Source organism: Nelumbo lutea, chromosome 6, assembly GCF_056320005.1.
Source record: "Nelumbo lutea isolate HS-2025 chromosome 6, American lotus-T2T, whole genome shotgun sequence".
Lineage (NCBI taxonomy): Eukaryota > Viridiplantae > Streptophyta > Magnoliopsida > Proteales > Nelumbonaceae > Nelumbo > Nelumbo lutea.
Genome location: NC_142689.1, coordinates 23,372,169 through 23,398,443, shown reverse-complemented (window position 1 = coordinate 23,398,443; position 26,275 = coordinate 23,372,169). Strand labels below are relative to the sequence as shown.

The window sequence follows — 26,275 nt, the reverse complement described above, 5'->3', positions numbered from 1 at the left end:
AGGAAGTTATATATGGAACATCTAATTAGTTTATACAAAAAAACAGCACTTGGCAATTAGTTTTATCCTATTTTTCAAGGACAAATTTTCCTACCCAATTAAGTATTATTGTTATTTGATTACTTGATTACATCTCTCTTTAAGTAAATAGTACATTAAATATCATTGTATATATTAGAATAATAAATGATTCTCATAATTCATTCATAAAAAACTGATTATCATAATTTTTTGTTTAATTGCACTCCTAAAAGTAAGTTAAATGCTATCACTTGTAATCTTTTTCCCATCTCTTGTCTCTTTGGATTATGAAACTCCACCATTTGTTTCACCTTAATTAATGCATAACTATGATTTGCATGTATACATTTAAAAAAAAAAAGATTATGAGTCCCTCAACTTGTGTAGCATGGAGGGCTTAGCTAATTTATGTATTCTTGATAGGTAATGCAATTCATTAACTATCAAAAGCGAAACGTGAAAGATACAAGAGGAGAGGAAGGTAAAGAAAAAACAGAAAATAAAAAAAGTGGGTGTTTCAATTATTGGTAGAATTGAAAGGATGTTGATGAGCTGGACGACCTGTTTGACTCTTTTGATGGGTGTTTCAGCCAATTCTTTTTTTTTATCCATTGGCTGTCCTTTTTTTTGATTTTTTTTTCTCGTAAAGAATCTGAATGTATATCATCTATGCATATCAAAAGAGGCACCATCTTTTATATATGTGGTTGAGGTATCCCATTTTTTGAATTATAATGCACATACTTCATTATCTTAAAAAAAAAGGAAAAAAATTAACAAAGAAACTCTTAACAAAACCGCGTACTTCATTATCCCAACCCAAGCCTGGCCCGATTATATACATGCTTATATATATAGACATATATTTGCATGCATACATGCATATGCGCATATTTTTTTTTTAATAAACCATACATATATGATATATCAGTACATATACATACACATGTATATCAAGTTTTAATATGGGCTGGATTGACTAACTCGAGCCCAACTGGGGCCCGGGCCCAACTGGGGCCCGGGCCCAACCCGAGTGCATCAAATACCAGTGCAGGCTGGACTTGGTTTGATAATTTGGGCTCGTCCTCGGACTCGGGCTTTGAGCCCAAATTTTAGGTTTAGGCTTGGGTTGAGCTAAAACCTGGCCCAGCCTGCCCGACTTGCACCCCTAGGCAATAAGCACACAATTGATTGTAGTGTTCAGTTGGCATATCCCTCTTTCTCTTTCCACTACAAAAAGTTAACTCTCTCATCATCAAGATAGGAGTAGTGGCCATAATGCTGGGAGCATTGTCGACTGGGTTCTCATCAACAGGAATCTCTTCTAAACTAGAAATAGAGGCCTCAGTAGAAGGGGAAGCTTCTTTAGAGGGAGTAGTTGGAAAAAACGGGGATAAGGTAGGAGTAGAGACAAAAAGATTACCCTCAGAGGAAATCTTTTAAGACCAATAGCTGTGGCAACCAAAGGCCCATGTACGAGAACAGACAGCCTACATATCAGGTTTACAAGAAAAGGAAGCCACATCAGCAAGAAGTTAAAGCAAGTGGTAGGCTGTTAAAGCAATGTAACAGTCTTATAACAAACTGTAAACAGCTTACCTGAGCTATAAAGGCCAAAGGAAGGAAAGATTAGGAGGAAATTCCATTCGAACATCCTCATCTCTCTCTCTGAGTGTCTTTGCAAATTACTCTAGACATGGGCCTGGCATTTAGTGGACTTGCAAATTACTCTAGATATTCTCTTACAAAAGTAGTTGTATGCCAAAGAGTTGAAGTGTGCCTTTGGGCAAGCCTGTGTACACTATTTGGGCCATGTGGTGGAAGATGGAATGGTCTCAGCAGATCCAAACAAGATATCTACTATTCGACAGTAGTCAGTCCCACGTAACATTAAGGAACTCTGGGCTTTTCTAGGACCGACAGGGTACTACTGTCGTTTCATTAAAAGCTACGGTGATGTGGGTGCCGGCAGCAGCACCAGTAGTTTAGTGTTCTCAGTAGCAGCAATTTAGTGTTCTCATCCTATCTTATCTATTCAGTATTCTTACCTTATCTGCTTTCAGTAGCAGGGATTAGTAGGAGTCTTATCTATTCAGTGTTCTTATCTTATCAGTTCGGTAGTATGGATTAGATTACCTTCTCTTATCTTATCTTATTAGGTTGCATTATCTTATCAGATTAGGATTAAGAGAGACTTATCTTATTAGATTAGGATTAGGAGAGACTTATCTTATCTTATCAGTCTTATCTTATCAAGATAGAGCTGGAGGTCTCCCTATTCAGCAAGGGGTTTCCCTAAGAGCAGGACTCTTGTAATCTCCTATTTAAGGAGCCACTATTATTGAATAAAGGCATCGAATATTCAGTCAAGAAGAGAGTAAGGAGAGTTGGTGATCTCTTGAACAAATCACCAAGGCGCCAAGATAGGTACCTCAAGAAAAGGAAGGGACAAGGGAAAACAGGAGGTTTTCCCCATGGACCGACCCGTGACGAGATCCTATTTGCGGGCCCATAACATATGGGTTAATTACTACACCACTAACACCCTTCTAAAGAAGGACTCTTTCATTTGGAATAACAAAGCTCAAGTCGCATTTGAAGCCTTAAGAGCAGTGGTGTCATCCCCACCAGCCCCGACTCTACTAGATTTCAACAAGCCTTTTGTGGTCGAGTGTGATGCATCAAGTCTGGGCATGGGAGCAGTGCTGATGCAAGATGGACAGCTCCTTGCCTTCTTTAGTAAGGCCTTATCTTCGACTCAAGATCACTCTTCAGTCTACAACTGAGAATTGATGGCGCCATGGCAGTTGTATTGGCAGTTCAGCATTGGTGCTCCTACTTATTGGGCCGTAAGTTTGTGATTAAGACTAATCACCAAAGCTTGAAGTTCCTACTGGAACAACGAGTCCTTTCTCTAGATCAGCAGTGTTGGGTTTCAAAGTTAATGGGATTCGACTACACTATTGAATAAAAACCTGGGGCAACAAACAGAGTTGCTGATGCGTTGTCATGGCAACCCAAACAACTGGTGGATAGCCTATTCCAATAATAAGGAACTCCAAGCAATCAAGGACCAGTTACTACAACACCCCGGTTTCAAACCAGGGTATTCTATCCAAGGGTCAGTGCTGTACTATAAAAGTAGAGTGGAGTTACCAACAGACTCTACCCTTTTGGACCAACTACTGGATTACTTCCATGCAACACCACTGGGTGGACATTCAGGAGTCCTACGCACATATAAGGGGGCGCCTTTGCAATTTTATTGGACGGATATGCTAAAATCCATAATGAAATACGTATCCATGTGCCAGGTGTGTCAACAGTGCAAGTATGAGGCCCAATCTCCAGCGAGCCTGCTGAAACCTTTACCCATACCTAGCCAAGTTTGGGAAGATATTTTTATGGATTTTGTCACTGGCCTACCAACCTCCGCTGATAAATCTGTCATCTTAGTGGTTATTGATTGCCTTGCAAAATACAACCACTTCTTAGCATTGTCACATCCAATCACTATGCAGCTATAGTGGCCAACATTTTTTTGGGAAATAGCTCGTCTCCACGGCTTCCCAAAATCTATTGTTTCTAATAGAGATCCAATCTTTATCAGCCTCTTTTGGAAAGAACTTTTTCGCCTCTAAGGCGTACAACTGAGCAAACCTACAAGCTACCATCCACAATTGGATGGGCAAACAAAGGTGGTCAACCGTTGCTTGGAAACATACTTACGATGCTTCACTGGAACCAAGCCACAATGGTTAAGCTGGTTGCATTGGGATGAATGTGGTACAATACCACCTATTAGATATCAGCAGTAATGACCCCTTTTCGGGCATTATATGGTTGTGATCCACCTACACTAATTCCCTATGAGAGGGGCTCTATTTCTATAGCAGTAACCCCACTAGAAAAATACCTGTTTAATTGAGACGTCATTCTACAAGAACTTAAACAGAACCTGCTTCGGGCCCAACAATGGATGAAACAGTCATATTATAAACATCATAGAGAAGTACACTATCATGTGGGTGACATGGTTTACTTGAAATTGCTTCCCTACAAGTTGCTTTCAGTACAAAAACAATGATGGAACAAATTGGTGCTCTACTACTTTGGACCTTTCAAGATTATGGAGAAGATTGGACCTCTTGCATACCGTTTGGACCTTCCACCGGATTCAAGAGTGCACCCTGTTTTCCATGTCTTAGTTCTCAATAAGTGTTTGAAACTAGATGCTATAACACAACCATATCTCCCCAAATTTTCAAGCGATACTAGAAATAGAGCTAGTGCACTTCACTGATTTTAGGTGGGTCAAGAAAGGCTCCCACATTGTTCCAGAAGCTTTAATCGTATGGTCACAATTGCCTGAAGAGGATGCAACATAGGAACCTTATTTGCAATTACAACATTAGTTTCCTCACATTGACCTTGAGGACAAGGTCCAGCTCAACCAGGGGGGAATTGTTAAGACCAATAGCTGTGGCAAGCCAAGGCCCATGTACGAGAACAGCCAGCCTACATATCAGATTTACAAGGAAAAGAAGCCACATCAGCAAGAAGTTAAACCAAGTGGGTAGGCTGTTAAAGCAATGTAACAGTCTTGTGACAAATTGTAAGCAACTTACCTGAGCTATAAAGGCTAGAGGAGGGAAAGATCAGGAGGAAATTCCATTTGAACATCCTCCTTTGTGTGTGTGTAGGACTACTGTAGACTAGGGATAGATGCTAGAAACACGTGCGTCTTTAATTTATGTGCGTGATGGGACGCTCTGTGGGCCTAATAAAGGCGTGCCAGCTAAATAATGAAGTCATTCATGCCACGTCAGTTAAATGGGTCACGAAAGGAAGTAGCACACACAGATTATGAGAATCCTCAGACGAAAGGAAAGTTCTTCCCAGAAATATCTCATAAGACACGTTGTCAAACCCTAGCAGTGTTCCTTGACAACTGACGATGAATCCAATATTCCCTTTCCTAGTGGGAATCATATGCTTTTGGCTCCTTTCTTTCGGGACCTCGGGATCTCTCCCTATAAATAGGGGTCCATCTCATAATGAAATCATCATCCTATCATTCTCATTTTCCCTAGCCTTCAACCTACCTCTTATATCCAGTCTTCTTTTGTCATTCAAGGAGATCCCCACACGTAGCCTCACCACCACACTTACACAGTGCTGTGCCTAGGCCTAGTGTTGAAGCTGAATACCGGGCTATGTCTCATGGAGTGGCTGAGATCATGCTGATTAAGAATTAGTTGGGTGAATTGGGATTTACTATGGATAGTCCCATGTCCTTATATTGTGATAACAAGACAACTATCAATATTGCAGCTAATCTTGTGCTTCATGATAGGACCAAGCATATCGAGGTGGATAAGCACTTTATTAGGGAGAAGCTTGTTAGTGGAGAAGTATGTACACCCTATGTTAGTTTTGAAGAGCAGGTTGCTGACATCTTCACTAAGGGTTTACATCACTTGCAGCATAATGATTTGTGTGACAAGTTGGGCATGATTGACATCTATGTTCCAACTTGAGGGGGAGTGTTGAAAATGATGTATTCTTTATATTTAGTGTTGTAAGGGCACTGTTGTCAGCAACCCAAAAATCTGATTTTGAACTAGTCCAGAACTGATTGAAGAGCCTTGAATCACAGCTTTTCTTCTATCAGCAACCCAGAAATCTTCTTTGATTGCTGTGCCTGACCATCCAGCTTCTAGACCTGCAACAATAGGTCTCTCTAGTGGTTGTGCTTGACTACTCCCTGCAGCACAAGCTCCCCTAACTCATAGCCAACCAGCTTAGGGCATCCTTGGTCTGACACCCCAAGGAAAAACCCTAGAGAGAAAAGGAACTCTAGAGAGTTATGATTAGAACTAGGGTTTTAGGAGAAAGGAAGAAAAACAAATTGAAAGAGAGAAAAAGAAAGGGAAAGAGCTGTGCAGATCCTAGGGCGGATTTAGTGCTCTGATACCATGAAGATTCCTAGCCCTAGTTTGGAAAAGAGGAGAGAAGAGAAGAAAAGGGAAGAAAAATTTTTGAAGAGAAGAATGAGAAGAAATCACTTCTCACAGTCCACTGTTGGTATTTAAATAAGAGCTTTACAATATTACATGAATGGACAAGTATGCCCCTGCTTAGGTGGCAGCAAGATACATAAACACAAACATAAAGCATAAGTAGATCAATATAAGCCCAGATCCATTACTCCAAATAATGGTGCAAGTACATGAAAGAAATAAAACAGGCCCAAGGTCATACTGTTAATCCCCCACAATGGTTAGAATATAATTGTATATATGCTGTTTCATGGTTAATGTAATGTTTATTCTGTTATATCGATAAAAGGATAAATGGCACTTAACTGAGATTTTTTACAATTTCAGATTGAAAAGATTGTTCTGTTTCTGTTGGAAGAACAAGGGAGACTTGCGAGCAGGTTGGCTAAGCTTGGAGAGCAGCATGCTGCTCTTTTAGAGCAACCAGAGATATCCCAAATATCTGAATTACGAGAAGCGTATAGGGCAGTTGGACAAGATCTTTTGAAGCTTCTCTTTTTTGTTGAGATGAATGCTATTGGCATCCGTAAGATAATGAAGAAGTTTGATAAACGTTTTGGATATAGATTCACAGGTTACTATGTTACAACTCGTTTTAATCATCCTTATTCTCAGCTGCAGCAAGTGTTCAAGCATGTGGTAATATGCCCAACTCCTATGTACTTCTCATCACCTAGAATTTTTAAGATCCAAATACTTGGTTAGGACCCTAAGGCTTCAAAACTCTGATTTCTTTTGTTTGTAGACTTATTTATTTTTACTTATGATATATAAAGAACTATGGTAAATGTTAATCATGCATTAGCATCTGAAAGGGTTGCCTCTTCCCTAGGATGAATGTTTAATTGACCAATAAAATGGAGCATGTAGGGACTTGGGGCTGTTGTTGGAGCCGTATCTCGCAATCTTGCAGATCTTCAGGAACGTCAAGGAAGCTATTTATCAATTTATGATCAACCTGCATTTCCTGTTCAGGTATTGTTTTCTATTATATTGATTGAATTGGTGCTTTTGTCCCCTATTCAAACTTCACCAGCACTATATTTTTTGTTGCTTTACATTTGTTTGAGAATTTAAATCATATTTACATGGATGGTGCTTTAATTGGTTTTTGCAGGATTCTGTTATTGATTCAATAAAAGCAGCTGTAGACAGGTTAACACATTCAACAAACTTCCTTCAATTTTTGGGACAGCATGCTCTTATCATGCAAGAGGAATTGCCTACTCAAGTGGAGGAGCAAGTAGATGACCAGAGATATCATTTTATGTCACTTCTCTTGAATCTAGCAAACACATTCCTTTATATGGTTAACACATATATTATAGTCCCAACAGCAGACAACTACTCCCTCAGCCTTGGAGCTGCAGCCACAGTTTGTGGTATTGTGATTGGGTCAATGGCTGTTGCTCAGGTGTTTTCTTCAGTGTATTTCAGTGCTTGGTCAAATAAATCATACTTCAGACCTCTTGTTTTTAGCAGTATTGTTCTTTTTGTGGGAAATATCTTGTATGCATTGGCTTATGATCTCGACTCTCTGGCAGTTCTTCTAATTGGTCGTCTCTTCTGTGGGTAAGGGCATCCTCTATTTTTCCCTGTGACATGATTAATGGAACTTCTTTTGTTCTTTCTTTATTTTTTTCCTAGCTCGTTGTGCTTGATGTTTATCAGGTTCTACACTTCTACTTCAGGTCACTCTTTGTCAAATTTTTGCAGAACATTCTTTTTTGATTGGTTTTGCAAACATAATATTTGTCTTAATATTGTTACTATATCAAGATTTACAAGTTGGAATTATTTAGAAGATCTGCTCAACCTGATTTTAAACAAGCAATCCCAGACATGATTCAAAATTTCAGCTTTATGGGACTATTTCCATGCAAAAGTGGGATGTCCTGGTGATGCAGGAGCTTATGGGAATATTGTCTATTTATAGTTTGTTCATGTTTGAAGTTTCAACGTCATTGAATAAGTAGGATTAGAGTTATGGAGTCTTCTTTGAATTGAAATAGAATAATGACAATTCAGTTTGAGTCCTACTAGGATTATTATGAGTCTACAGTTTTGTTTTGAGCCCTAGGATTCTTATGTGTCCAGAGTCTATCAATGTATGTGTCCAGAGTCCTACTAGGATTATTACGAGTCTACAGTTTTGTTTTGAGCCCTAGGATTCTTATGTGTCCGAAGTCTATCAATGTATGTACGTTTTATACAAATATCAATGAAGTTTATTGAGTTGTTTTGAGCTTATGCTAATTATGGTGAGTGGTTCCCATACCCTAGAGCATAGTTTTCAAGGCACCAAGGTGACCCTAGGTGACAGGGGAGCGCTTAGTCAGTGTATCAAATATAACCTTGCTTTTCCTAGTGTCCAAGGTTTGTTTCTCAAAAACAATCCTTCTCTTCCTGATGTTTCAAGTCTAATGTCTAAGAAATATCATTGCTTAGGAAAAGGAGCTAAACCTTTGTTTTTGTCATAGAAAAAAGAAGAAAATTTCAGAAAAATAAAGAAAAGGAAAGCTGAAGCGCCTGTTTTTGTCTCAGAAAAGTGAAAGCAATGTAGAGAGACTGGGCCGAATGGGCCCTAGCCCATTAGTGTCTTGTTTATCAGTTCTTTCTTGTTATTTGTTCTTAGTGGGCCTTTAACTCTTGTTTATGTTTTCTGTAGAGATAGTTGATAGTGTGTGTGGTTCCAACCCCACACTTATTTATTATGTTTTTATTTCCTTTTATAGTTGGGCCGGCTGGGCCTTGTTTATCTTTTTTTAATTTGTGTTGGAGTTTAAGTAGGGGTGTTAGAGTAACTCCTACTCTTGTAAGGAGATGGACATTTATAAATAACAACTAATGGGGCTGCAGTAATATACAATCGAACCCCTTCTTTCTCTCTCTCTCTCTCTCTCTCTCTCTCTTCTTCTTCTTCTTCTTCTTCTCTTTGAACCTGTATTTCTTTTCTTAAGTTACATCAGACCACTGCAGTATTCTATTTGTTTTGTTCAAGTTGTTATCAGAGCAAGATCTAGGGTTTCTCATGTGAGTCTAACCCAGCCGACCACATGAGAATTACCTAGGGCTGGAAGATTAGAAAGGAGCTTTCTTTGCCTGATTCTTGGAGGTTACCAGAAATCTTTAGCAGCTGTCTGAAGATTAGAGAGTGTTTTTTGGTAATTAGGAAGAATCAGAGAAGGTTAGAGGAATCAAGAAGGTGGCGATCAGAGTTTTCTGGGTAAGTTTTCATCTCTTCTTGAGGCCAGCAGTAGTAAGAAATAAGTTAGATTTATCTAGAAGGTGCGGCTGAGAAAATCTGAGTTTTCTAGGGTTTATTCTTAACCCTAAGAACTGTTTTTTTATACTGTGAGCCTTTCTTGGAGGGTGCGGCTAAAAAAAACCTGACTGTAAATATTGGACTGATTACAGTCCAGGTTTGTCTACTAGGGAGTTGACCTTTTGACTGTGTTTGCACTCTTGGAAAGGATCTATCGGCTGATTATAGTCCAGGTTTGTCTACTAGGGACTTGACCTTTTTTATTGTGTTTGCACTCTTGGAAAGGATCTATCGGCTGAGTGTGGCTTTAGGCTTACTCATTAGTCCACAGTGAAAAGAGTAGGAGGAAGGTTATGTTATCTTTTCAGCCTATAGAAGCGGCTTTGGCAGCAACAAAATCTAAGGTTGGAGGGGAGAAGGAAAGGGAAATTAAGAAGGAATATTTTTTGTGATCATTGCAAGAAGCCCAAACACACAAGGGATACCTGTTGGAAGTTGCATCCTCACCTAATGCTAGCTAGACTTGGAAACAAGAAGGGGAGTGCTAATATAGCAATTACTACTGACAGTGCATCTTCTTCTAGCACAAGAACCACATCCTTGGATGCTTTAGCAGCTGTCTGGGCTGCACTGACACAACTAGAGAATGAAGCTGGTATTTTTGAATCTACATCTTAGTCTTCAACTACTACACTTGCTCATCCTACTTCAGCCCTTGCTCATACAGGTACAAGAGCTACTGCATGTCATGCTTCTGTCCCAGGTAATACTAGGCCTTTCTGGGTAATAGATTCAGGTGCTTCAAACCATATGACCAGCTTATCTACTTTGTTTGCCACCTATAGTTTATCTTTTGGGAGAGACAGTTTTTATTGCTGATGGCTCCTTTGTGCCAATTTTTGGCAAGGGAGACATCAGATTGTCTGATGCCATCTCCCTATCCTTAGTTTTGCATGTTCCTAAGCTTAGTGCTAACTTGCTTTCAATTAGTAGTATTACTAAAAATAAAAAATGTTTAGTAAGTTTTTTTCCTGATCGATGTGTTTTTCAGGATTTGGAAACGAAGAAGGTGATTGGGATTGGCTGTGAGATGAATGGAGTTTACTTGCTTGCACATCCACAGGGGAAGCATGGTGAAGTGGGGAAATTGTTTGTCTCCCAGTCTTGGAGTAAGATTATGCTTTGGCATAACCGATTATGTCATTTGTCTTTTAGGTCTTTGAAGAGTCTTTTTCCAAATTTATTTGAGTCAGTCGAAGTGTCTAGTTTGAAGTGTGAAAGTTGTGAATTTGCAAAACACAATAGATCTTATTCTTTGAGTAATAAAAGAAGCAACATTCCTTTTGAAATTGTACATACTGATGTTTGGGGGCCATTATCATACTCCCACCATGGGGGCGGGGGGGGGGCACAAATATTTCTTGTTATTTGTTGATGATTATACTGGCTTCTCATGGGTTTACCTTATGCACTCTCGAGATGAGGTCCCTTCTCTAACCCAGGCTTTTCCATTAGATGGTTCTAACTCAGTTTGAAATCAAGATCAAAGTTCTTAGATTCGATAATGCCAAGGAATACTTTGCAAAACCCTTGGCATCTTATCTCCTTGATCATGGGGTCATTCATCAGATCACCTGTCCTCGTACACCTCAACAAGTGTTCGTTGAGAGAGAATAAACATATCTTAGAGGTAGACAGAAGCATCATGCTCAACTCTAATGTTCCCATACGTTTTTGGGGGGATGCAATCCGTACAACCGTTTACCTTATTAATAGGGTTCCTTTACGGGTTCTTAACATACAAACACCATTCTGCCTTCTGTATCCAGATAAGGACCTGTTCACTATTCCCCTGAAAACTTTGGTTGTACTTGTATTGTTCAAATCCTTGGACGTCATTGCTCCAAGTTTGATCCCAAAGCTACTAAATGTATTTTCCCTGGGTATGCACAAAATCAAAAAGGATATTGTTGTTATGAGCCTGTTTCAGGGAAAAGTTTTGTGTCCATGGATGTCACTTTTTTTGAGGATGCCCTATTACTACAGGGTTTTTCCTCAAGGGGAGAATGGTGAGGAAGGGATTTCAGTTTCAACCCCAAAAGTTCCTTTTACTTGTCCCGGTTACTGAGGGGGAGTGTCATGATAAGGGTTGTCAAAAGTCCAGGGAGTTGAGAGTGTATCATAGAAAGTGGTGGAGGCAGGTTGATTCCCATGCTCAACAGCAATCTGGGTCAATCCCAACATCTTCTACAACCCCAGATCCAGACACTACCATTGCTCTGCTCCCATTGTTGAACCCACTATTACCGGTGCTCAGCCTCCATCGTCAAATGACCTTGATCTTCCAATTGCAATTCGTAAAGGGAAGCACTGTTGCACCTCATTCATTGCCCATTGTATCTCCAAGTTCCTTTCCTGTGGTTGTCTATCAGAATCCTATAGATCTTACTTGGCATCTATTGCTACTATTCCTATACCTAGAAAAGTGCAAGAAGCCCTTTTGATACCTGAGTGGAAGGAGGCAATGGAAGCAGAGATGGATGCTCTTGTTAAGAACAACACATGGGAACTAGTTAACCAGCCTTAAGGGAAGAAACCTATTGGATGCAGATGGGTGTTTACTGTAAAAATATAATGCTGATGGTACTGTAGAGAGGTATAAGGCTAGATTGGTTGCAAAAGGATTCACACAAACTTATGGCATAAACTATATGGAAACCTTTGCACTTGTTGCAAAGATGAACATTATCAGAGTCCTATCCATTGTTGCGAACTTCTCATGGCCACTGTTTCAGTTGGATGTTAAGAATGCTTTCCTCAACGAAGACTTGCAAGAAGGGGTATACATGGAGTTACCCCTTGGTTTTTGTAGTATAGAAGCAAGAAAGAAAATTTGCCTACTGAAGAAGGCTTTATATGGGCTGAAACAATCTCTGAGAGATTGGTTTGATAGGTTTAGACTGGCTTTGGACAAATTCAGCTACATACAGGCTTAGTCAGACCGCAATCTCTTCTTTAAGAAGAAAGGTTTTTCCCTGACCCTACTTGCAGTCTTAGTGGATGATATTGTGATAACAAGGAGTGATATTAGTGAGACTGAATCTCTTAAACAACATCTTCACAAGGAATTTGAAGCGAAGGACTTAGGGGAATCGCACTACTTTATGGGAATTGAGGTAGCTCGATCTAAGCATGGAATTTTTCTCTCAGAGGAAGTATGTTCTTGACTTATTGGAGGAAACTGGAAAGTTAGGAGTTAAACCAACGCACACACCTATTGAGCTTAACCATAAAATAAGTGCAGAAAGCGGAGAACCTCTTGAGGGGACAGGGCTATGTACCAAAGGCTGGTTGGGAAACTTCTTTATCTCTGCCTAGCTCGGCCAAATATTTCATATGTTGTTAGTGTTGTTAGTCAATACATGCATTCTCGTAGGATCACTCACCCCCTTGCAGTGGAAAGGATTCTTGCCTACTTGAAGAGATGTCTAGGGAGAGGTATGCTCTTCAAGAATAGTGGTTACATGAAAATAGAAGTGTATACAAATGCAGATCGGGCTAGATGTGTTGATGACAGGAGGTCTACCTCTGGTATTGTGCATTTGTGGGGGGAAATCTTGTTCCCTGGAGAAGCAAGAAACATAATGTTGTTGCTCGCTTTAGTGCAGAAGCTGAATATAGATCCATGGCCAATGGTGTTGCAGAAATGTTATGGCTGAAATCCTTGCTTGTTGAGCTGAAAATTGATTATGAGAAGCCTCTAGTACTGTTTTGCAATAATCAAGTTGTAATTAACATTGCCCACAACCCAATGCAGCATGACAGGACAAAGCATATCGAAGTGGACAAACATTTTATCTGAGAGCGAGTTGCATCTTAAGGAGTATGTCTTCTTTACATTGCCTTAGACATGCAGTTAGCTGATCTCCTTACTAAAGTAGTCACAAAGAGCAAGCTAGAGACAGATTTACACAATTTGGGAATGACAAACATCTACTCCCAACTTGAGGGGGGGTGTAGAGATAGTTAATAGTGTGTGGTTCCAACCCCACACTTATTTATTATGTTTTTATTTCCTTTTATAGTTGGGCCGGCTTGGGCCTTGTTTATCTTCTTTTTTTTTTTCAATTTGTGTTGGAGTTTTAGTAAGGGTATTAGAGTAACTCCTACTCTTGTAAGGAGATTAACATTTATAAATAACAACTAATTGGGCGGCAGTAATATACAGCCGAACTGCTTATTTCTTTCTCTCTTCTCCTTTCTTTCTCTCTTCTCTCTCTCTCTCTCTCTCTCTCTCTCTCTTCTTCTTCTCTTCGAACCTATGTTTCTTTTCTTAAATTACATCAGACCATTGCAATATTTTATTTGTTTTGTTTAAGTTTTTCTAAGTATGATGATGAGGTGGATGCCCACTTAAGGGCAAACTTGTAAATTATGTAACTTTAGTAAGATTAATAAAAGGTTAGTGTGGGAAAAGAGATCATTGAACTCCTTTTTCCCTTCTCCATTCTTCCATCTTCTTCTTCTTCTCTACTTCTTTTGCTATAATCCAAATTATTCTACCTTTTTTATTGGTTTGAATCACATCTTGGTATTAGAGTAGGCCTTCATTTGCCTTTATCTTTTTTTCTTTTCTTTTCTCATACACTTTTCCTAATTGAAAGGTGTATGGAGAGATAAATTGTTGATCATTCAGAGAACTTGTTTGCCTAGTTGGTAGAGGGTTTGGAGAGTCAGAGTCTGGTTGTAGATTGCCAAGAAAGTGAGACTGCAAATTTTTTCCCCAAAACCCTAGCCGACTAGAGAGTTTCTAGTTATAGGATAAAGAGAGTTTGGTTGTGGCGCTCAAGACTTGGAGTGTTCTTTTTTATCTCCAAAAGTAGGCGGTTGCAGTTGGAAGTGGTTTGGATAGCTTTGGTTTGAGCGGCTACATCTTTCTTTCTCCTTGAAGACCAAGTACAGTGAAACTCTAGTTTTGGGATTTTTAAATATTGGACTAATCTCAATTAAGTCTATAAAGGTTGAAAACATTGTTTTTTGATTTTTGTTTGATTGATGGAGCAATCTGGAAGTGAGATGAAGCAGATCCCGGTGTTTGGGGTTGGTCCCATAGATTCCATTCTAATATGGTGATTACAATTAAACTTGGAAGAACATATTACTTAGCTTGGGCACAATTTATAAAAATTTGTCTGTAGTAGAGGTAAACTAGGGTTCCTCACGTGTAGTAATATGAAACTGGACGAGACTGATCCTACATATGAGAAATGGATGCAAGATAACTACATAGTTTGGGTGGTTGATAAATTCTATGCAGATTTGGGGTAGTGTTACAGAAACATACTCTTAGAAATTGAATGTTGTAAGGGCTTACAAATTGAAGAATGATGTGAAAAATTTGAAACAGGAGGAGAAGAGTGTAGATGTTTACTACTCGATGTTGAAGTCACTATGGCATGAGATTGATGTTATGGAAGCGGTTGTATGGGAAAACACCAAAGATGTAGAAACTTTTAGGAATTTTGTGGAAAGAAATAGGGTGTTTGAAAGTTTGAATTCCTTATAGGACTTAACCATGAATTTGATATTACGAGACAGAATATTTTGGCCAAGGATGAAGTAACACTTGATCAAGCATATTCTATGGTGAGTAGTGAAGAGAGAATGAGACAGGTAAAGCTATAGGCTCCACCACCTTCAGAACATTTTGCACATGTTGGAATAAAACCAAAGAGGGTAAATGAGAAAAAAGAGGTGATATGTGAATATTGTAAGAAATCGAAACATGCCAAGGATACTTGTTGGAAACGTCATCCAGATCTTCTTCCAGAGAGGCTTCAGAACAACACCAACTTTAAGAAAGGTGGTTAGTCTGGAAAGCCCAAGAATGCAAATGTTACCACAACACTGACATCTGAAGGTGAAGAAAAATCTACTATGGAGCAGTTGGCAGCAGTGAAGGCAGAGTTTGAGAGGTATGGACGGTTAATCAATCACTTGGAGACTACTACTACAGCTTCCTCCTCAGGCAACCCCTCTATATCAGCTTTTGCCCATTTAAGTATTTGTGCTTTTGCAAATCATGCTACAGTCTCAGGTAATCGTAGAATTCCTTGGATTATATATTATGGTGCATTAGACCATATGACTAGCACACCTAACCTGTTTTGTTCATACCAACTCCTTTCCGGTAGAGAGAAGATTTCTCTTACCGATGGGTCTCTTGCTCCCATTTCTGGCAAGGGGAATATTAGAGCCTTTGACTCCCTTGTATTATCCTCTGTTTTTCATGTTCCTAAACTTAGAACAAACTTTTTATCTGTTAGTAACTTAATAAAATCAACGAATTGCAACATAACCTTCTTTCCTACTTATTATGTTTTTTAGGACTTGAAATCTTAGAGGACAATTGGGAGTGGCCATGAGGCGAATGGGATATATTTGCTGGATGTCTCTGATCAAAGTACTGGTTCACCTAGTGGAGTAGCCTTGGAGTCTATTTCATCAGAGTCAATTGATAGTCATGATATGTCATTTGAGATTTGGTCATTTGTCTTTTTCGGCTTGGAGTCATTTATTTCTAGAAATGTTCAAGGGAATATCCATATCGACTTTTCATTATGAGTTATGTGAACTTGCAAAACATTGTAGACAATCTTTTTCAGTGAGTAATAAAAGATCAGTTTCTCCTTTCCATATTGTGCACTCTGATGTGTAGGGGCTATATCATTTACCTGCTATGGGGGGTTACAAATATTTCATCATTTTTATTGATGATTTCTCTTGTTACACTTGGATTTACCTTATGAAATCCCGGGATGAAGTGCCAAATATTGTACAAAAATTTCATGCACTTATTCTTATCCAGTTTAACACTTGGATCAAAATATTCTGATCTAATAATGCAAAAGAATATTTTGAGAAGAACCTATCCTCCTACTTTGATACCTTTGGAGTTATTCATCAGAGTTCTTGTTCCTACACTACACAACAAAATGGAGTGGTGGAAAGGAAGAGCTAACATGTGGTTGAGGTTGCGAGGAGCCTCCTTTTTGCTTCCCATGTTCCTATTAAGTTTTGGGGGGATGTTGTCCTTACAACTACATATGTGATAAACCGGATGCCTTCTCTTGTTTTGGGGTTTAAAACTCCCTTTAGCCTTCTATTTCCAAATGAGTATCTCTTCTCTCTTCCTCTATGAGTTTTTGGGTGCATTTGCTATGTTCATATTCATAGTCATCAAAGACATGAGTTTGAGCCTAAAGCACACAAGTGTCTTTTTGGGATATGTCTCCACACAAATGGGGTATTGTTGTTTTGATCCGGTTCGTGGCACTTACTTTGTTTCCAGAGATGTCACATTTGCGGAGTTTGTTCATTTCTTTGGTACTTCTCCTAAGGGGGAGCATTTAGAGGAGTTGTTTGCGTTGTCACCATCTGTCCCTCTTCCAATTCCCATCGAATCTTCTATTGAGTCTCTACCAATCGAGACTTCTATTGGCTCTTCCTCTCACGTTCTTGCTCCCCCTCCTGCTCTTGCTCATCTTACTCATCCTCCCACATTTTCTTCCCATCCTATTATCCAAAGGTGGTACTAGGGACAAAGACTTAGAGACGTGCAAGTTGTTTCCACACCTTCAGATGAGCCTCTTGCACCTCCCATCACTTCTGAGGTAACATGTTAGCCTTCCTCTACCACTTTGGATATCTTCCCTAACCTTGATCTCCCTCTTTCTCTTTGCAAAGGCAAAAGGAAATGTATTGCTCATTGCATTTCCAAACACCTGTCCTACAACCTTCTTTCCCCTTTCTACTATTCCTTGCCCCTGTTTCCACACATGTAACTCTTAGATCTGTTCAGAAGCCTTGTCCAAGCTAGAATGGAGGGATGCTATGATGACTGAATTAGATGCTTTGCATAAGAACAATACCTAGGAAATTGTGAATTTGCTTGAGGGAAAGGTACCGGTTGGCTGTAAGTGGGTATTCACTATTAAGTATTATTCAAATAGTACTATTGAGAGATTTAAGGCCTGTTTGGTTGTTAAAGGATACACTCAGATGTATGGTATTTACTATCTGGAAACTTTTGCCTCAGTGGCCAAAATGACTTTAGTTCGAATTTCGCTATCTTTAGCTGCTACTTTTGATTGGCCACTTCATCAGTTTGATGTAAAAAATGCTTTCTTGAATGGGGACCTACATGAAGAGGTCTATATGTCTTTACCTCCAGGGGTGTATGGGAAGGAGATGCAAAGGAAGGTCTATAAACTGAAGAAGTCCTTTATGGCCTTAAGCAATCTCTTAAAGCCTAGTTTTGCCTCAGTGGCCAAAATGACTTTAGTTCGAATTTCGCTATCTTTAGTTGCTACTTTTGATTGGCCACTTCATCAGTTTGATGTAAAAAATGCTTTCTTGAATGGGGACCTACATGAAGAGGTCTATATGTCTTTACCTCCAGGGGTGTATGGGAAGGAGATGCAAAGGAAGGTCTATAAACTGAAGAAGTCCTTTATGGCCTTAAGCAATCTCCTAGAGCCTAGTTTGATAGATTCCGTGCTGCTTTTGTTACCTTTGGGTACACACAAATTCAGTCGGATCATACCCTGTTCGTTAAGAGGAAAGATTCCTTAGTGACCCTTCTTATTCTTTATGTTGATGATATTGTTGTTACTAGCAATGATACTCAGGAAGTTGATTAACTCAAAAGTTTTCTTAAGACTGAGTTTGAAATTAAAGACTTGGGAGAGCTCAAATACTTCTTGGGAATTGAAGTTGCTAGGTCTAAGGATGGCATCTTCATTTCTCAACGGAAGTATGTTCTTGATCTTGCAGAGACTGGCAAGTTGGGTTCTCGACCAACTTCTACTCCTATAGACCTAAATCATAAGTTGTTAGCTACTGATGGTGAACTGTTGACTGATAGGGGAGTGTTCTAGAGACTGGTTGGGAAATTATTATACCTTTGAATGACTCGACTAGACATTTCCTATACAGTTAGCGTAATTAGCCAGTTCATGCATTCTCGCAGAGATATACATTTTGCTAAGCATGGACACATGAAGCTGGAAGCATACAATGATGCTGACTAGGCTAGATGTATTGATGATAGGAGGTCCACTTTAGGTTATTGTGCTATGATAGCAGGGAACATTGTATCATGGACGAGTAAGAAGCAGTTTGTAGTGGCTAGATCCTCAGCTGAAGTAGAGTATAGGGCAATGGCACATGGAGTTTCAGAACTCTTGTGGTTGAGATCACTTTTAGAAGAACTGGGTATAGACAATGAGAAGCCAATGATGTTATATTGTGACAACCAGGCCGCTATCAACATTGCACATAATCTTGTTTAACATGATAGAACTAAGCACATAGAACTTGATACACTTTATATGAGAGAGAGTTGCTTCAAGAGAAGTCTGTCTACCATTTGTTGCTTCTAATAACAGTTGGCTGATGTTTTGACAAAAGGTGTTCCTAAAGGAAAGCTAGTTTATTATATATGCAAGTTGGGCATGATTGATATTTATGCTCAGTTTGAGGGGGAGTGTAGAGAGACTGGGTCGAATGGGCCCTAGCCCATTAGTGTCTTATTTATTACTTCTTTTTTGTTATTTGTTCTTAATGGGCCTTTAACTCTTATTTATGTTTTCTAAGTATGATGATAAGGTGGACACCCACTTAAGGGCAAACTTGTAAATTATGTAACTTAAGTAAGATTAATAAAAGATTAGTGTGGGAAAAGAGGAGATCATCGAACTCCTCCTTTCTCCCTTCTTCCATCTTCTTCTTGCTATCTTCTTCTTCTCTACTTTTGCTATAATCTAAATTATTCTACCTTTTTTATTGGTTTGAATCACATCTAGCAAAAACCCTAAAAAATGATGGAGAAGAAGGGGCAAAGACCATTTTCTTGTCTAAAAAAAAGAATGCAAGAAAAAATCGAAAATGATGTTTGGGCATAGCCCATGTTCTTGTTTCAGGAAAGAGATAGGAAAAAAACATCAAATGAAGAAAGAGAAGAAGGGGCATAACCCCTGTTTTTGTTCCAGAAAAGGAAGGAAAAGAACAAAAAATTTAAGAAGCTGAGAGGGTTATTTCCTATCTCAGAAAAATAAGGTGATGACGGAGGAACATACCTGCAATCAATTGGTGTTCCTTGTTTACAAGAAATTGTCGTTTCATCGATTCTGGTTGCTCTAGGTGTTCACTCTTCGAGTCTTCGAACTGCTTTGTATCATTCAAACCCAAACAGATATACATTGGTGTATGAAGTGAGAAGAAAGAATGTTATGGTGTATAACTGTCTATTTTAATAGTACGAGCTCAAAGTATAAAAATATAAAAGTATTGTAAAATAATGTAAAGTATAATACAAAAACTAGTTGGCATTTGGGTGAGGCAAGTAATAAAAAGTGCTTAGTCGTCTAGGAAATGCCTCGGCGCCAGCCTAGGTACCTCGTGAGTGATTCCATGTATTCTTTCTCTCTCTCTCTCTCTTCTTTCTTATTCCTTCATGAAGCCACTGCAATCATCAACAACCATAACATTTTTATCAAAGGATTGGTATTGAACTGGTTCTACATCACCTGGTAGATTTAGGAAATGTCACTCGGATGTTTGAATGGTCAGGGTAGATTGGAGAAAGATTGGGAAAAATATGAAGTTTATTAAAGAATTAAACAACATTCCATAGAAACCTCCAAAATAAGTTTTTGACCAAAGTTTTATATACTACATGCATAGAAAGTTCTTTAATGAAAATACCTTTTTTGTTTATTGTTTTTTTTTTTGATAATATATAGTACATGATGTGCATAGAAAGTTCTTTAATGAAAATACCTTTTTTGTTTATTGTTTTTTTTTGATAATATATAGTACATGATGTTTTACTTTCTTAAAAAATTTCTTTAATGAAAATTTTAGCTTTGGTCAACTATTTTGATTAATATCAATTAATTGCATTGTGGAGTGGATGAAACCTGTCCTTAAATGGAGGAAAATGTATCTTCCATAGATAAATAATAAAATATTTACTTATATTGGCCAAAACATAGTGCTAAACTGAAAGAGGTTGGATAAAGGTAGTTGTTTTAGAAGTAAATCAGTCCTCAAAAATAGGTTTTGAACTTGAAAAATTAGAGAGAAAAAGGAGGGAGAAAAGTAAGAGCAACAGTATAAGAGAAGAAGATGGAGAAAAGAGGAGGAAGCAGAAGAATGGTTCAAATTATCCTTCCCTCCCTTCTCTAATCCTTTTTACTAGGACCCATTTGGCTCAATCACTTTACACTCTCCCTCAAGCTGAGCATAGATGCCAATCATGCCCAGCTTGCTTATATAGTGTGTCATTTTCCCTCTTGGAATTCCCTTGGTCAAGATGTCAGCCAATCGTTCTTCTGATGTGATGAATGGCAAACAAACTTCTCCTGAGGAAATTCTTTCCCTTATAAAATATCTATCAACCTCAATGTGCTTAGTTCTGTCATGTTGAACAGGATTATGTGTAATATTGATAGCTGCTTGGTTGTCACAGTAGAGCATCACTGGCTTCTCATAGTTATCCCTCAATTCTTCTAAAAGGGATCGTAGCCACAGTAATTCTGACACACCATGTGCCATTGCCTTGTATTCTGCTTCAGCTGAAGATCTAGCAACTCCTCCATGAAACAATGTTCCCAACGACCAGAGCACAATAACTCGAGGTGGATTTCCTATCATCAATACATCCTGCCCAATCAACACTAGTGAAAGCTTCCGGCTTCATGTGTTCATGTTTGGCAAATAGAATACCTTTCCCTGGAGTAAATTTCAAGTAGCACAGAACCCTTTCTGCATCAGCTAAATGAGTATCTTTGGGAGAATGCATAAATTGACTAACAACACTTAGATCTAGCAACTTCAATGCCCAAAAAATACCGAGGATCTCCCAAATTCAGAGTAAAGAAATCTTTTGAGTTTACTGACCTCTTGGGTGTCATTACCCGTGACCACAATATCATCAGCATAAAATATCAAAAAGGTCACCAGAGTCATTTCTCTACATGAACAGAGTATGACCAGATTGAGTTTGTGTGTAACCAAAGGAGACAAGAGCAGCCCTGAACCTCTCAAACCAAGCCCGAGGAGATTGTTTGAGACCATTAATAGACAATTTACACACCTTGCCTTGCATTTCCTTCCCATGCACCCCTGGAGGCAAAGACATGTAGACCTCTTCATGTAGGCCTCCATTCAATAAGGCATTTTAACATCAAACTGGTGTAGGGGCCAATCAAAATTAGCAGCTAGATAACAAAACCCGGACTGAGGTCATCTTAGCTACAGGAGCAAATGTCTCAAGATAGTCAATACCATACATCTAAGTGTAGCCTTTAGCAACCAGCCTAGCCTTAAACCTCTCAATAGATCCATCAGGGTGATATGTAATGGTAAACACCCACTTACAACCCACTGGTTGGGTATCACATGGGAAGAAACAAAAGTAAGAAAAGAGTAGTAGGAAGGAGATAGAAGGTTATAAGACAGGTGTTTGGAGATACAATGAGCTGTACACTTCCTCCTGCCTTCGCGAAGAGCAATAGGAAGGTCAAGGTCTGGGAAAGATGTAGATGGGTCAGAGGAAGGCTGGCCTGTTACCTCAGTAATGATGGGAGGAGCAAGAGGCTCTTCTGTAGGAGTGGAAACAACTTGCCCATGTCTGAATTTGTGCCTTTGGTACCACCTTTGGAGAACAGGATGAGGAGGAATTATAGGAGAATGAGGTGGAGGAGGAATAGGAATATTGGAGATAGGTCTAGTGGGAGAAGTGGGCACCTCATGAGAAAACTCAAGAGGAATGGGAAGAGGAACAACTGGAGACATAGCAAAGGGTTCTTCAGATTTCTCCCCCTCAGGAGAAATACTAAAGAAAGGAGTTGACTCAGCAAATGTGACATCCCGAGATACAAAGTGGGTGCCACTAATTGGATCAAAATAACAATATCCCTTTTGTGTGGAGGCATATCCTAGAAAAACACATTTACGAGCCTTAGGTTCAAATTTGTGCCTTTGATGGTTGTGAACATGCACATAGCAAGTGCGCCCAAAAACACGAAGTGGAAGAGAAAAAAGATCCTCATCTGGGAAGAGAAGGCTAAATGGGGTTTTGAAGTTAAGAACCCAGGAGGGCATACGATTGATAAAAAAGGTAGCAGTAAGAACATCTCCCCAAAATTTTATAGGAACATGAGATGCAAACAGGAGGGATCTGGCAACTTCAACCACATGTAGGTTCTTCCTTTCCGCCACTCCATTCTGCTGTAGAGTGTAGGAACAAGAACTTTGATGAATAACCCCAAAAGTTTCAAGATAGGCGGAGAGGGGTTTTCTCAAAATACTCGGCATTATCAGAACGGAATATTTTGATCCGAGTGTTAAACTGGGTGAGGATGAGTTCATGAAATTTTTGCACAATAGTTGGTGCTTCATCCTTGGATTTCATGAGATAAATCCAAGTGTAACGAGAGTAGTCATCAATAAAAAGGATAAAGTACCTGTAACCCCCCATAGTTGGCAAATGATATGGCCCCCACACATCCGAGTGAACAATATGAAAAGGAGAAATGGATATTTTATTGCTTGCTTAATAAGATTGTCTACAATGCTTTGCTAGTTCACATGACTCACAATGAAGACTTGATAAATACACTCCCTTAAACATATCTAGAAACAAATGACTCAAAGAAGAAATGGACAAATGACCAAACCGAAAGTGACATAACATGACTTTATCAATAGACTTTGACAAGACTGACTCTAAGGCAATTCCATGAGGTGGTTGAAGAGCTCTATCCAGTGTGTCCAGCAAGTATATTCTGTTCGCCTCATGGCCACTCCCAATCATCCTCTGAGATTGCAGGTCCTGAAAAACACAATGAGTGGGAAAAAATGTTATGTTACAATTCATGGATTTAGTTAAGCTGTTAACAGATAAAATATTTGTATTAAGTTTAGGGACATGAAGGACAAGATAAATAAAGGGTGTTAGAGGTCTTTATATCCCCTTTACCAGAAATGGGAGCAAGAGATCCATCAGCAAGGGATATTTTCTTTCTTTACCAGAGAGAAGGGTGGTATGAGCAGAAGAGATTAGACAGGCTGGTCATATGGTCTGATGCACCGAAATCAATAATCCAAGGGATTTTATGATTACCTAAAATTGAAGCATGATTTGTAGAAGCACGAATACCTGAGTGAGCAAATGCTGATGATGATGATGTATTGCCGGAAGAGTGAGATGAAGAAACAATAGCCTCCAAGTGATTTAGCAGCCTCTCATACTTTTCAAAATCCACCTTCATTGCTACCAACTGCTTAATGGTTGATTTTTCTTCACTCTTCTTATTTCCTCCTTCAGGTACTGTAGCAACATTAGCTATCTTAGGCTTTCCTGTCTGACTGCCCTTCTTAGAATTGTTGTTATTCTTAAACTTGTCAGGTAGAAGCTCAGGATGAAGCTTCCAGCAAATGTCCTTTGTATGCTTCAGTTTTTTGCAATATTCACATATTTGCTCCTTTTTCTCAGTAGAACCCTTTAGCTTTATTCCATCATGTGTAGGTGGACTCTATAACCGAACCTGTCGCCTACTCTCCTCACTGCTTATCATAGCGCATGCCTAGGAAAGAGTAACCTCCTCTTTGGCCAGGATATTTTGCCTAATGAAGTCAAACTCAGGGTTGAGTCCAGTAAGAAATTCAAACACCCTATTTCTCTCCACGAATTTCCTATACATTTTAGCATCATTCTTACTCTCCCATACAACTGTCTCCATAACATCAATTTCTTTCCATAGGGATTTTAATATAGAATAGTAGATTGTTACACTCTTCTCCCGCTGTCTTAGGTTCTTCACGTCACTTTTCAACTTGTAGACTCTGGCTACATTCAACTTCTTTGAATAGGTCTCGGTAACATTGTCCCATATCTCCTTGGCCGAGGACATCCAGAGATAATGTTGACTTATATGAGGTTGCATAGAGTTGACCAACCATCCAATGACTGTATAGCTCTCCTGCATCCATTTCTCAAATTCAGGGTTCGTCTCTTCGGGTTTCACTTTACTACCTGTGAGATACCCGAGTTTTCCTCTACTACAGACAAATTCTTATAGATTGTGCCCAAGCAAGATAATTTGTCCCATCTAGCTTGATTGTGGTCACACTAGTCAAAACGGAATCTATCGAGCCAAGGTCGGAGACCGGCACTTGCTTGAACCCACTTCCGTATGGCTCCATTAATTAACCGAAAATCAAAGAACCAGAAATTTGGTCTATATAAACTTACTTGAAGTCAAACCAGAACCCAGATGCTTGAAAACTAGGGTTTTACTGCGTTCGACTGTTGGGGAGGAAGAGAGAAGATGCAGCCGCTCCTACCAGAGCTTCCCAATCTCTTCCAAACCTGAACCGCCCTCTTTTAGGAGTCAAAAGACACCTCCCAAGCACAGAGCACCACACCCAAAGCTTCACTTTTACCTGTACCTTTGAAAATCTCTAGTCGGCTAGGGTTTTGGGCAGCAACAGAACAACACCACTTCTTGGCAATATCCGACCAGATTTAAACTCTCCTAACCCTCTACCAACTAGGCCAGAGATCCTCTGAGCTATAGAGAACCTATCTCTCCATACACTCTCTTAATTGAAGGGTGTATGGGAAAAGAGGAAGAAGAAAAGAAGGAAGAAAGAAACTTGCTCTGATACCAAGATGTAAATCAGTCCTCAAAAATAGGTGTAAACTTGAAAAATTAGAGAGAAAAAGGAGGAAGAAAAGTAAGAGCAGCAATACAAGAGAAGAAGATGGAGAAAAGAGGAGGAAGAAGAAGAATGGTTCGAATTATCCTTCCCTCCCTTCTCTAATCCTATTTACTAAAACTTAATGTTAAAATAATTACAAGTATGCCCTTAAGTGGGCGGCCAGCTAGGCAGTAACATAAAGAGATCAAACAAAAAGAAATAACAGGTCCATTAGCTAACAGGAAAATAGAAAAATTATTACAAGAGAAGATATTAGGACCCATTCTGCCCAGTCTCTTTACGGTTTTTCTGTATGGAAATCTTTTCTTCATGTCATATCTTGTATGGTTGCTACAACCTAGCAAATTGATATGAAATGTATTGCGCTCACTACTTCATTGACAGCCTCACCCTCACTAGGAGGACTATGCTTTATTTGCCTAGGGTTACCAGTTCAGGAATGATATTTTATCAATTCGATATATCATTGTTTCAATCTCTATCCATTGCTTAGCATCTTTTTTGCTCAGTCAAGGGTGACTTCGGATAACTAGACCTGCTGTTGCAAGTTCTAACATAGTGATGCGTACAATTTCCCCCTTTATAAGTAATTATCAATATACTAGAGTGGAAGATGAGGCAAATACACTTTACATATCAGAATAAAAACAGATTAATGAGATAGAGTATAAAAGTTTTGATAGCTGTTTTGATATAAACTTTGTGAAAAAGAAAAAAAGAAGGGAAAATTTCTGCTAGAGAAGAAAAGAAGAAGAAATAGAAGAGAATGAAAAGAAGCCAATGAATCAGATCTGGCCGCCCCTTTCCTTTTAATTTCATACTCAGAAAAGAGGGTACAAGTACAAGTATGCCCTTAGTAAGTCGACTACTTGTAAGAAGCTAAAGAACACATTTAACTTAACATAAACTAATGGGCCTAAGGCCCAATAACTTCCTAACTAAGTTATGTAAATAAAAATAAATAAAGTCGGCCCAATAACTTAATGCTCAATAACTCAACACTCCCCCTCAAGTTGGAAATAAATGTCACACATTCCCAACTTGCGTAGATCATGCTCCAACTTGTTTCTTGCAACCTTTTGTAAGAACATCAACAAGCTGCAAATCAAATGCAACATATGGCAAACAAACTTCC

General features: G+C 39.1%; 1 protein-coding gene across 4 annotated transcripts in view; it reads left to right on the top strand.

The window, feature by feature from the left end:
- The window catches only part of LOC148847943 (SPX domain-containing membrane protein At4g22990-like), a 60,526-nt gene that overhangs the window by 4,068 nt on the left and 30,183 nt on the right, over positions 1-26,275 (top strand). For all 4 annotated transcript variants that reach the window (XM_088950565.1, XM_088950567.1, XM_088950569.1 and 1 more), the window contains 3 exons: positions 6,411-6,722; positions 6,954-7,058; positions 7,201-7,655. In XM_088950565.1, the coding sequence (XP_088806691.1) occupies positions 6,411-6,722; positions 6,954-7,058; positions 7,201-7,655 (872 nt within the window). The remainder of the gene's footprint in view (positions 1-6,410; positions 6,723-6,953; positions 7,059-7,200; positions 7,656-26,275) is intronic.